Here is a 12273-nt window from a genome sequence, read left to right as displayed (position 1 = left end):
GCGCTCCTTGTGCTCTCCTGCACTGCCTGGTTCTGACATCCAGCTTGCTGCCGAAAACCAGACAGGCATCAGAGCGCCCAGAAATGGAAGTCAGAACTAATTTATTTAAGAAAACAAAACCAAAAACCAACAAAAAACACAAACCAAAACTTGTACAAAGGAGAGGGAGGCGTCGGTTACAAGCTCTGGAAGCTCTTGTCAGGACAGTGCCAAAGAAATTAGCTTTATACAACAGAGAGAGGGGTAGCAGGAGGGGCCCCCACCCTGAGCCCAGCCCCGCATCTGCAGTGGGGTCCAGAGCAGTCCCTACAAAGGTCCATCAGCATCCCAGGACTTGTCCCCCTTCTCCCTCCACCACAATTAAAGTGCAGCAGGGAAGGAGGGGAGAGGGGCCAGCTCCCACCAACACCACCCCAGCACAGGCTGTGAAATGTGAAGCCCCAGTGCCCGTGGCACAGTGCAGCTCCCTCACCCTTGCGAGCTTTGTGGTGGCCCTGAGGACCAGCAAGGAAAGGGCTCTGGCCACCACGGCTCCCAGCAACCTCACACACAGCCGCAGAGGCACAGCCAGGGCAAAATGCTCCCTGTGAGTCACCTCACACGAAGGCACGGGGGTTGAAGTAGGACCCAGCGAGCGCCAGGAGGAACAGCGCGCCCATGCCGAGCCCAGGCACCCCAAGGCAGTCAGGGGAAGCACAAGGAAGAAGGGAGAACCCCATCCCACAGAAGAGATGTGCATCTCTTGAGTGGCTGCAGGGAAGCCACGTCCCTTCTTCCTCCAGGCCAGGCAAGAGCCACGTACAGAAGACAAGCCCAGAGGGCTCATCGAGGGCTCTACAGCAGGCTGAGGATCCTGCAGACAGCCCTGGGGAGCCCGGCTCGGCTCCCACTCTCTGCCAAAGCCCCCTCTGCCCACGTCCCCGCTCCTCTCAATATATTATTACTATGATGTGCAAGTAGTTTTGCATCAGAAACCCCCAGCCCTCCTGTGGCCCCGCTGCTCCAGCCCCACTTCCTGCCCGTGCCTCAAACCGCTCCTCCAGCCCCGGGGTGTCGTGGAGAGCAAAGCGTGAGGGTAGCTATTAGACAGGAAAGCCTCTACCACCCCCCTCCCTCCCCAAGGCCCGGCCCTCTCCCTCGCACACACTGCCTGCCCGCGTTGCAAGGACAGTCCGCGAGGGCCGGGTCACTCGTCGCCCTCCTCCTCGTGGTGGTGGTGGCTGGAAGCGGGGGGCTCTTCTACCTCCTGCTGGTGGTGGGCATAGTGGTGGGGGCCGGGGCCCTCCGCAGGCATGTTCTCCTCCGCGTTCAAGTAGACGTTGAACAGGGCTCCCTCGTGGCTCGGCTCCTTGCCGCAAGCCTGGCAGCTGCAGTGAAGTATCTTCTCCACCAGCTTGTCAACCCTGGGGATCTCGTCGTTGCCTGGGCAGTCCAGTGTCACCTGGGGAGAGGGACGAGGATACAGTGAGCGCGTGGGCTTGATCCCAATGGCCATCTTGACCTGCCCCATGCACAGCAGACTCAGGGTATTTTAAGCTAGAAATCGTGGCTTGCTACCCAAATAGTCATGGTCACAACACGAGGGTGCTTGGAAACATCTTGCAGCTGCAGAGAGGCGCTGTACCAACTGGGGAAATGAAATGGCTGAGGCAGGACCTGCCCCCAGGCACTGCAGGCACAGCAACATCAGTGGTAACTGCAGAAAGCACGGTGCCAATAATCTCAGCTAGTTTGGCTTGAGCCATCTGCCCAAACGACTGCGTCCAAAGCAAAGCAGAGAGCTGGAGGCAGTGCCCTGGTTGCCCAAACCTCCCTTGGAGACAGCGCTTATGGTCCTTCCAGGATCCATGTGGCAGGAAACAGATGCTGGGAGGTCTGGGGGTGACTGGCAGGAGGTGACTCTTAAGTCAGGAGCAGGTGACAAAGGGGAGTGGTGGAGAGCAGAGGCACGCAGGATGAATAATGCAGGGACTGGCAGAGGATGCTTCTTCCTACACTGACAAATGCACCGTGCATCACCACAGTCACGCTGCTCCCAGCAGCCCCAGCCACCCAAGCTTCTCAAGCCAGGGCAGAAACACCTGAGGCAGCCTGGAGGAAACCGCGAGCAGAGCAACCTCAGGGAAGGAGAATGACTTCCCCCAGAGAGGCAGCAGTGCAAAGCAGAGAGCAGAAAAGACAGAGGAGCAGGCAGGGATACTTACAATTTCCCACATGGACTGCGCCGGCATGCAGGAATCGCAGTGAACCAGGGACTCTGTGGACTGAGGGAAGGTGTTGGGGACACTGTAGCTGAAACACTGCCCCAGGCAGGCCCTGTGGAGACAGCGGGACGGGGGAGGGCTCAGGGTGGCCGCCTGCTCTTCCCGACGAAGGCAGGAAGAGGTTTGGCAGGTAGGATCCCTACCTGTTCTGGATGGACTTGGACTCGCAGCCGCTGTGCCCCACGATCTGGGTGATGTTCTTGGCCTCACACCAAGCGCTCTTGTCCGGGAAAAGGGCGAGTTTGTTGATGGGAGGCGGCGCAGCCAGGAGAAGCGCTGGGAAGAGAGCTCCGACCACAAAGCGGAACATCATGGCCAGCTCTGCCGAAAATCTGCAACTGGAGCCGGGGAGCAAAGCGTTAGCAGGAGGGAAAAGAAGCAAGCTGACCCATCTCCAGCCCCGCGGCAGCTCCTGGCGGGGGCGCGCACACGAAGCGCTGCTCAGGGAGCGGGACGCGCCGCTCTGCCTCTCCCCTGCAGCAAACCGTCTCTTCCGAGCTCCGTGCCAGGAGTAACAGCAGGCTTTCCACCACATCTTACCAAGGACAGGCTGGAAGGAGTTTGCAAAACAAAAGCGTCGCCACCGCAGCCTGCGCCAGGTTGGAGAGCTCGCAGACCGCAGAAATGTTTGTGTTTGAGGAAGGCGCAGACTTGCCCGCTTCCGCTTCTCCCACCTTAAAAGCCAAAGCCACAAGGCTTCCCAGCAGAGACAAACCGCTTTCCCAGGAAGGAAAACCGCTCTTCTCCTAGCAGCGCGCAGCAGGTGTCGCTGCAAGGCAGCGGGGAGACGAGGAAACCTCACTGCGGAGGCAGGAAAGCACAGAAACGGCCGAAGGAGCGCCGATGTTTACGGAGCCGTGCCCGTTCGGCGGCGCTGTCCGACGGTTCTTCTGCGGGTGGGTCCGCAAACAAGGGGGGTCCCGTGCCCGCCCGGAGGAGCTTTGCTCGCAGCGGTGACGGCCGGGGGGGTGGCAGCACCCCGCAGAGATCCCTGCCAGCTTCCGTGCGGGCCGAGGTGCCGGCGTTAACTGGGGTCACCGGGGAAAGGCAGATGGAACAGCATCACAGGAACAGGGACATTTTTTCCTTCGTGGGGTTTGGATCGAGCTGTAGTGAAAGGCAGACGTTTGTACTTTGTAAAATATTTGTTAGACCCGTGTTATTTGTTATTTCCTTCTATTTGTTTATCCAGACAAAGATCCAAAGCCCACACTGGAAAGACTCCTATTGATTCCCATGGCTCCCAGGCCCAGCCCTCCAACAGAAAGGAAGAACGCCGTGTTTATCAGCCCGGGCCACTGGGGTCAGCTGTGCTTGGAGTCCTCCCAGCCGTGCACTCAGCCCTTCCGCGCCATCCTCATCAGCCTGAGGGCCACCAAGTTTGTCTGGACTGCTGGGGCTTTCAGAGCTCAGCTCTGCTGCTGTAAAGCCGTTACGGGGGAGAGGGTCCAGCCCTGGTAGCCCTCTGCTGAGGCTGAGCTCCGGGTCTGAGTCAGGAACCCTTCTTCACAAGGGACACGGAGCGAGCCGCCTGCCTGCATCCCAACACAGCAAAGCCCCCCTCCCTGGCCCCACCATCTCTGAGCAGAGCAGGTCGGGGTCTCTGCTAACTTTTACTTGCTGACCGTACAGGAACTGAAATGATATAATGTAGCACCACTTCTGTAGGCCTGGTCCGTGCAAAGCAGGCTGTGCAGGTTTTGGTTGGAGAGGAGCAGAAGGTTTCAGCCCCTGAACTCACGTCGCCGTTAATGAGAGCGGTGTGATTAAACTTTTGTCCTGCAGACAATTCTTAGGGCTCATTTCCCTCAGAATTCTTTCTGTTTCACTAGGCAAATTCTGAAATTTTCTGCTGAGGAAAATGCAGCTGAGCTGCACACACTGCGTTCGCTTGGTTTTCTGAAACAAGCATCACTCATTCCTCAAATGCCAGCGGCTCTGTGCTGAGGAATCCCACTCCCAAAGGCAAGACCGAGATCAGAGCCGGGATGTGACCCAAACAGCAATTGCAAACCCCCTGGGGAACAGCTGAAATTCCTCAGGAGTCAGCACGCAAGTTCACTTCCACATGCCCGATTAGAAAGCAATTTCCTTCCTTCCAAAGAAGGTGGTGGCTGTTTTTTTTCCAGGTTTCTCTGCATGCACACATGGCGGCAAAGAGGCAAGCAGCTCCAATGGAGCATCCTGCTGCAGCCTGGCTCAGCAGATACCAGGGATCACCTGGAGCACCTGGGATCCTGCCTCCGATCCCGAGAGGAAGGCGGGTGAGGTTGTGCTCTGCTAAAGCACAAACCCTGGCCTGGAGTCAGGAAAGCACTTAAGCACATGCTGAAGCCCTCTGCTTTCCTGAGCAAGGGTGCCTTCACGACCAGGGCCCCAGCAGCGTGGGGCTGGTGCTGTTTGCAGAGGGGCTGCAGAGGCACCAGGCGCATTTACAGCAGTGCAGCTGAGTTTGGGAGGGAGCTGGGGCTGGAAGCAGCCTGCTGGCGGCTGTGCCTCGTTCTCTGGCATCGTTTGAACCAGCCAAGCAAACAGAGCTGCCATGAAAACCATCCATCTGACAGCAGCCACAGGGCGGGGGACAAAAGCACCGCTTTCCTTCTCCTCCCTGGCTGCGAAGGGAAGCGAGAAAGGAAGACGAGGTATCCGAGCAGGTTTGCAAACCCACCATTAAATAAAGGCATTGAGCACATTCCTCAGTGACAAGCTAAATTACATGGTGCAACCCCTCAAGGAACAAGTGTGTGCTCCCCAGCACTGAACCCAAGCCTGGCCTGCTGGCAGGGCCAGCACCACCCTGAGCACAGGGCCTTTCTCCTCTCCACAGCAGGGCATGGATTTTTCTGGTCAAAGCTTTCCAAGCAGAAAATTCAGCTCAGTTCTGCAGATCATCAGCCCTGAAGGTCTCCCCCTTTTGGAACTACAGCTTCCCCTGCTGCCCATTCCTTCCCTCCCTCGCGGTGCCCAGGCGCTGCCCTGAAACCTGGGGTCACTCCTGACCACCAAGATTCTGAAGCCAGAAGAAAAACGCTTCTCTCACAGCCCTGCGTCCTCTCCCTGATGAAGGAGCAAAGAAATGACTCAGCCCTGGAGCCTGGCACATCCCGGACTCCGGAGACAAACAACATGCGTGCAGCTGCAGCCTCGGAACCCAAAGCCCTTTTTCCAGCCACAACCTGCACCCGCGGAGCCAAAGGGCAAAACATCCGTGGCCAAAGGGTGTCAGCTCATGGCAGAGCCTCCTGGGAGCTGGGGGTGTGGAGGTGGAGCTTTGGGCAGCCCTGAGGACTTTCCGAGCCCTGCAAGGAGAAGGAGAACGGTTCCAAGGATGCCTGGAAGCAGCTGGGAAATCTGCATCGTCCTGCCGGCCGCAGCGCAGCAATCACAGCAACTCTCTGCGAGGCCGTGCTCCCACCACCCAGCCCACAGCTGTTCCCAGCCATTTGGAAACCGAACACTTCAGGAGGGAAGTAGGAAAAAAAAAGATCTAATCAGTGTTACCCTGTTTTTCCAGAGGGGAGGTGTAGACTGTGATAGGAGACGAGCCTGCAGGTGGACGTGGGGAACGTTTCATGAGTGGGTTCATGTGTTTATGTGTGTTTTCCTCGCAGTTTTGCCAAAGGCATAAAAATGGTGACACGGGTTTGCGGTGCCCATGGCCTCACACACGGCATCGCAGGTTGTGCGAGACAAGGAAGCCCTGAGCTTTATAAACATCGCCTACCACGGCTCAGAGCCCGCTGTGCTGCATGGAAACAGAGTCAGCTCTTGGCCACAAAAACCAGAAAGCACCAGATCCTTTTGGGGCTCCATTGCTGTGCCAGCCGTGTCCCGAATTAACGTGAGCGATGACATGATAACATCACCAGGGGAGAGGGAAGAGATCAAGCTTGAAAGTGGTTAGAGGTAATTCTTCAGGACAGCAAGACAGATGAGTGCTTAAGTGAACGCAGAAATCCCATCCGAGAGCTCAGGCCTCGCTTTGCCGAGCTGCAAAATCCGGGAAGAAACAACAAAACGAAAAGGGAGCACCTGAGATGTTTAAAATGCACAAGGACAAATCCTGAGAGCTGCTGCTAACGGAGCAAACGCTGCCTCGCTTCTCACTGTGGAACATTTCTCACTGCTCCTTTTGCAGAAGCAGGAGGTGTCAGAGCTCCCCGTTCTGTAATGTGCTGATTTCCACTCCAGCACGGCTGGCTGATCTGCAGGGATGAAAGCGCTGCAGCACATCGAAATCCCACTCCCCTCCAGAATTCACTTTTGGCTTCTCAGCTGCGCGCCAAGTGCCTGAAAAACCCAACTGATGCAGCTGGAAAGAGAAACCCAAGCTCCTCTGCCTACAAGAGTCATTGGAAAGCTACTTAACGACCGAGGCTTAGGATGGGGTCTGAAAGCAGCACTGCTGGAAGGACACGGACGGGCCGTGGTGGAGGCGAGAGCAACGTAAGCAGCTTCTGGAATCATTTCAGTGGGTTGATCTCTCCAGCATCGCAGCCACGGCCAGGAAAGAGCAGCGACCTGAAGCGCTGCCCTCTGCCCCGTCTCTCCTCCAGGCACCCGCAGCAGCACTGCAGCTGCACACCGTGCTCACATGCCCAGACCTGAGCGAGGCTCAGCTCCCGCCCGCCTTCCACCCCACGCCGCTGTTTCCCATGCGCTGCCCCAACATCAGACACCGCGGTCGTTCAGTTTCTCTGTTCCTACATCAGTCCGTGTGGGAAGGGGCCGCCTCGTCCCTGCACACCCCTCTTTTTCGGGTGAAGCCAGCGCTCCTGAGGCCGACAGTGAAGCTGGGAAGGGTCCCAGCGGCGCTCGCTTTTCCCGGTGTGAGATTTGAAGCCGGCGCAGCCACATCCCCGGGGTGCTGGCTCCCAGCAGGCCCAGCTCTGCTTTCACTTAGCGAAGCGGGACCGGCTCCTCCGAATGACTCCGCCGGTGCAAATGAGATCAGAATCTGGCACCGCTCATCCTACTCAAAACAAGCCTAACTGGAACCAGATAAAACCAGTTTGAGTAAATAGTGGCCACCGGGATGATGATTTCTTTTTGCTGAGCACACCCGCGGCGCAAGGCCGGCTCGCAGCCGGGGATGGGTGTTGTCTCGAATGCCAACCGCGCTCGCTTTCGGCTCGGCCGCTCATTCATTACCAAACTTGCATAAAGAATCGAGCCGTGCCCCGTGCGGTGCGATCGGGTTCCAAGCTGACAGCGGGAGGTGGGAAGAGGGGGCAGAACAGGGACGGCTCCCCAGCGGCGGTCCTGCTTGGGCCACATGCTGGCCGCAGCCAAACCGAGGGCAGAAATGCGGTGCTGCTGTTCCCCCCGCTCGGTTAATCTCTGTTTTGATCCGAAATCCATCTCCTGCACTGTTTGCCCGCGGCATTCAGACGGGAGAAGACACAGCGGCGGCTTTCAGGGCCAACAGAACCGCTCGCAGCCCCGCTGCTGTTTTCAATGACTCCCAGGCGCTGGGGCTGACCTCACACTTGACATTCAGACGGCCTCTCCAAAACTGCAGCGCTGGGCCCAGCGCACGCAGCGAAGGTCGCTAAGAGCCTGATCAAAGCGGCAGAGCCATTCCTCCCTCCAGCTGCACTCCTTTCCCTGCCGCCAAGACGCAGCCGGGCGCTCCAGAGGCTGAGCTCCATCACCCTCTTTGCAAGACCACAAACTCCCCAAGATGGAATTCCGAGCTGAGAGGTCAAGCCAAGAGCTCGGATTCTTCTCGGGGCTGTTTGCAAACACTTGGGATTTTTATACTGAAGGCAAATTCCGTTTCCCGTCCTGAGGTTTTGCAAATTTGAGGCGAGCTGCTTTGTTTTTGAGATGGGAAACTGCCTTCAAAAAGCAAAAGTGCCAGCTGTGGGCAGAAGAGTTTTGGCCGGTGGGACACTGCAAAGAGGATGCGAAGTTCTGAGGCTAAAAATACAAGGAAAACCCTGCTTGTTTCAGCGAGGTGCTGATTTTTCTTTTCCCAAAAGAACCCGTATGGCAAAGCTGTGGTGCCGCAGCTGCACCAACAGCACACAGTCTGAATTTTGAGTTACGGGGTCAATCCTGTACTGAAGTTAGTCCGTGGGGCAGAGCATAAGATTCTAAGGGACGGTGCCCTCGTGAGATGTTAGCAGGCAAGTTATGGCATAAGGGATTGTTCGGATCAATTTTACTGCAGCTTTAATGAGCTAATCTGCATTCTGGCCCCAAAACATGCGCAAGAAAAAGAGAAATCTCCCCAAATGGGCAGAGTGTTGTAGTGAGCACAGAACGACTGCTGCAAATGCTTGTAAAAATGGAAACACCGCGTTACGGTTCAAGAAGCAGCCACAGATAGTTCAGATAAACGGCTTCATCGGGTTCCAGGAAAGGCAAAAGCTGCAGGATCCATTCTCAGGGCAAACTTTTCAAGTGAGAGAAGCTGACTGCCGCTGGGAAGACCTTCCTCTGCGCTTCCCAAACGGCCGCTCGTCCTGCGCTGCTCTGCGAACCGACTCGCCGCGCCTTGCCGTTCAAAGCCCCGGAACGGACGGGAAGAACTCTGCCCCGCAGATGCGCTTCCATCTCCCGTTCTCTTATTTCATTCGAGCTAACAGGCGGCGGTGAAAATAGTTTAATGACCGCACGGCAGATCTCCCGGAGTCCGCCCCGTCTGCGAGCGATTCGTGCCGGTGGCAGCGCCCTCATCAATCGCTCGGGGGAGAACGGGGGAGAAAACGAGGCAGAAAATCGAAGGGCAGAGAAAGCGAAGCGGGCCGGCTGGGTGCGGGGCGCGGGGGGGAGAGGGCGGCTCGGGGAGGGGTGGGGATCCCGGACGAGGATTCCCGGAGCTGTACTCACCTCCCAGGAGACGGCGGGCGCATCCCATGGGCTCCGGGGCCGCGGGCGGCGGCTGCGGGCGGTTACGGCCCCGCGGTGCCCGGCGGCTGCCGCATCCTCGGCGCCGCGGCCCCCGGAGGCGCGGGGCGGGCGGGAGCTGCCGCCTCCCTCCTTCCCTCCCTCCCTTCTTTCCTCCCTCCCTCCTTCCCTCTTCTCCTCCCTCCCTTCTCCCCGGTGCCGGGCTCCGGGCGGTGCCCCCGGCCCCGCCGCCCGCTATTGCACAACCGGGACGCGGGGGGGAGGAAAGCGAAAGGAGGGGGAAAGAGGGAGGGGACCGCCGCCTCCTCCTCCTCCTCCTCGGCTCCGAGCGAGCCCCACAGTGCCCTTCTGAGCCAGCGAACGGGCCGTGGGGCGAAGGGAAAGCTGTGCGCGGAGGTGATTTCCCAGCGCTCGCTTCCAGCGGTGACATAAACAAAGGCTGCGCTTGGCTCGCTGAACGCAAACGCTTCCTATTAAAACGTCGTATGTAATAGAGAGGGTTTGGGGCAGAGGCTGAGCCACGGCGAAGGCTGTGGGAACGTTCTACAACACACTTTGCTTTGCTTTTTCCCTGCCTTTTTCTCCTTTCCTCATTCGCTTCTCCTCCGCTCCTCTTTTCTCTCTCCTTCTACCTTTCTCCTTCCCATTAAAGCTCACAGCCCAGTGAAACCCCGTCCACTGCCGTCTTTCACTTACGATAATTGTTCAGAACAGGAAGGGCTCTGTTTCTGTACAGATGCAATTAATCTAACAGAGGCTGCTGCATGAAACACTGGCACGGCCCTGCCCAAATCGCAGCTACCTGCAGGGCTCAGATGGGCCCCGATGGCTCCGTTTGAATCCAGAGATCAGAGAGGTTGGAAGGGATGGTGGTAAGAAAGCAGCAGCTGTGCTGAAAGTTGTGCTGGGAGAAGCAAAGGAAGTTTGGAGATGGCAAAGAAGGCTGGAGGCTGTCAGCAGAGCAATGCTTTCCTGCTGCTTGGTTCCTTCCAGCCCCAGGATAATAGGATGTTGTAAATAAGCAGGATGGCAAAATCCTGCTTCCATCATCGCTTTCTTATCCTGCTGGATGCAACCTACCTGGCCCCAAACTGCTCAGCCCCAGAAGGGCCAACAATAGACAAAGGAGCTGCCTTTTGCCCCCGCCACCGTTGGCAGGACTCAATTTCCCTGTTCTTTCCCCCTCTGCATCACGGGGCTGAAGGTGGGTTTTGGACTCAGCCCTGCCTGCTCCTCAGGGCCAACACAACCAGCCCCTGCCCCAGGGGGGTGTTTTATTCTGCGTGATGAAAGAGGAGACAGCGGAGTTTTGGAAGCAACATCTCAGGTCTGTGGATAACGAAAAAAAATCAGCTGGAGGCACAACCAGAAATGAAGCAACTGACCACAGACATTGAGATGAAATTCACCCAAATGTGTCGCGTCCTCAGTTCAGCATTTGGATGATTTCTGTGGGATCTCAGCCGGGCTGTGATTATTTGGAGCGTGCAGCCATGTAAGCCAGCCTGTGGTTCACTCACTGCTTCCTACTATTCATTTGTGTTCCAGTGCTGTAAACAGCCAAACAGCAGAAAGGGAAACACGGCCATCTGTACATCTGGGGGTGGGGGAGTGCAAGAAGCAGACTGCAGGTTTTCTGGTGTCAGAAGCAGCAGGCAGAGGTGCTGTGTGACTTGCTGGCTCGCTGGCTGTGGGATGGAGGAAGCTGCTGAGAGGCTGTCGGAGCCCCAGGCCAACATTTTCCCCCTTTTTTCTGGCGATGCAGCATCACAGCCAGAACAAGGAGCGAAGACCTGCTGCTTGTAGATGTCATTCGGACGGATGGTGGCCAAGGCGCGGGCTGGAGGCGGCTGCACTGCAGCTGGGAGCAGAGGGGAGGCAGAGCAGGGAGGTGATGCAGGCAGAGATGAGCAGTTCTCACAGCGAGGCCCCTCGAGTCCCTGCCAGGTCTGCCGACATCAGCAGCACTTTTACACTCCTCTCTTGCTGGCTCCTGCTCACCGTAGGCTCTGGGAACTTCCTGCCTGCCCCCAAAACACCGGCGCCAAACCACACTGCTGCTCCCATGCGATATGTGGGTCAGTGTGACACGACGCTGCAGTCTCACCTCACCAAATTCAGGTGCCTAGAAGGTCTGTGCCCTGATGGACATTACACCTCCGCCCTTTCCCTTGCTGCTGGATCACAGCACAGCCGAAATCCACTCTCAGGTCTCTGGGAGCTTCCCTCTCTCACCCACTGCTGCTGTTTTGGGCCTGCTGACAAACGCCCGCAGTGCCAGGGGCTCCCCGCTTGTCAGGACAGGACTAGGAGCTGTAGGCGTGAGAATTAACAGGGTGTATTTGGAAGTTAAAAATAAAACGATTCCTTTTATTTGTGTCTTAGCGCAGATTCCAAGGCGACCTGCCCATGGCTGGATGCTAGAAAACACATGCAGGGAAAGGCAGCTGGGAAAAGGGAGCGTCTGTGTTGGTGAAGGAGCTGCTCTCCAGTCATCTCAGCTCATCCCACCTCACCATGCTCAGCTCACTCCAGCTCTCATTTGCAGAAGGCACGACATGGTGGTGCAGATCCCTGGGGTCCTCAGGAATCCTCTGCTCTGGCCAAGCGGGGCAGCTCGCCACACGGCTCCTAAACAAACCTGGAGGCATCTCCGAGATCGGGATCTCAACTTGCTGTGTCCAAGAGCAGATGTGGGTGAGGGAAGGAGCAGTGCTCATGTCAGGAGATGGATTCAAAGACTTCACTGCTCGGCAAGCGAGAAAACTGGAGTCATTTCTCATCGCTTCATGAGATGAAGGGAGGGGCCAGCAGGGGCCAGTAGGGTGTGAGCTGCACCTCCTCACCAAGGCATGTGCTTTTAAACCCCTGGGATGCATGCAGAGCATCTGGCTTTGCAACAGAGTTAATGGGAGGCCGAAGGAGAAAAGGTTCAGTCGTGGGGGTAATTTGGACCATCCACCTCCAGCAGAACTTTGGGGTAACAGCTGAGCCCTCTGTGCGGGCGCAGCAGAAAGACATGAGCTGCAGTGCCTTTCTCTGGGTTAGCTGGCGTGCTAGGAAGCCCAACACACAGAAATGTGCACCAAAGATGTGCAAAAAAGCAGGACTCATGGGCAGACTCGGCTGGCAGGGTCTGTGCTCAGGAGTAAGG

The 12273-nt window shown here is 57.3% G+C and overlaps 1 protein-coding gene across 2 annotated transcripts; it reads right to left on the bottom strand.

Annotated features, from left to right (window-relative positions):
• Positions 1–84: 84 nt before the first annotated feature.
• On the bottom strand, positions 85–9241 carry NBL1 (NBL1, DAN family BMP antagonist). 2 transcript variants are annotated; one of them, XM_052691817.1, is made up of 4 exons: positions 9102–9241; positions 2408–2602; positions 2205–2316; positions 85–1441 (listed from the first exon to the last, which is right to left on the bottom strand). In XM_052691817.1, exons 1-4 carry the CDS (start codon positions 9122–9124, stop codon positions 1187–1189), a joined length of 585 nt encoding a protein of 194 aa, XP_052547777.1. In that variant the 5' UTR covers positions 9125–9241; the 3' UTR covers positions 85–1186. The 2 variants fall into 2 exon arrangements, with proteins under 2 accessions (XP_052547777.1, XP_052547778.1); XM_052691818.1 differs by lacking the exon at positions 9102–9241 and adding an exon at positions 2798–3070 and having other exon boundaries at positions 2408–2596.
• Between the last annotated feature and the right edge of the window lie 3032 nt (positions 9242–12273).

Source organism: Tympanuchus pallidicinctus, unplaced genomic scaffold (genome assembly GCF_026119805.1).
Source record: "Tympanuchus pallidicinctus isolate F22 unplaced genomic scaffold, pur_lepc_1.0 scaffold29, whole genome shotgun sequence".
Taxonomy (NCBI): domain Eukaryota; kingdom Metazoa; phylum Chordata; class Aves; order Galliformes; family Phasianidae; genus Tympanuchus; species Tympanuchus pallidicinctus.
This window is presented reverse-complemented; position numbering and strand designations above follow the sequence as displayed.

Coding starts and splice junctions, on each gene's coding strand:
- NBL1 (XM_052691817.1), bottom strand. CDS start 9,124: ATGCGCCCGCCGTCTCCTGGGAG. Junction 2,603..9,101: donor CGCCCGCCGTCTCCTGGGAG/GTGAGTACAGCT, acceptor CCCCGGCTCCAG/TTGCAGATTTTCGGCAGAGC. Junction 2,317..2,407: donor TCCAAGTCCATCCAGAACAG/GTAGGGATCCTA, acceptor CTGTCTCCACAG/GGCCTGCCTGGGGCAGTGTT.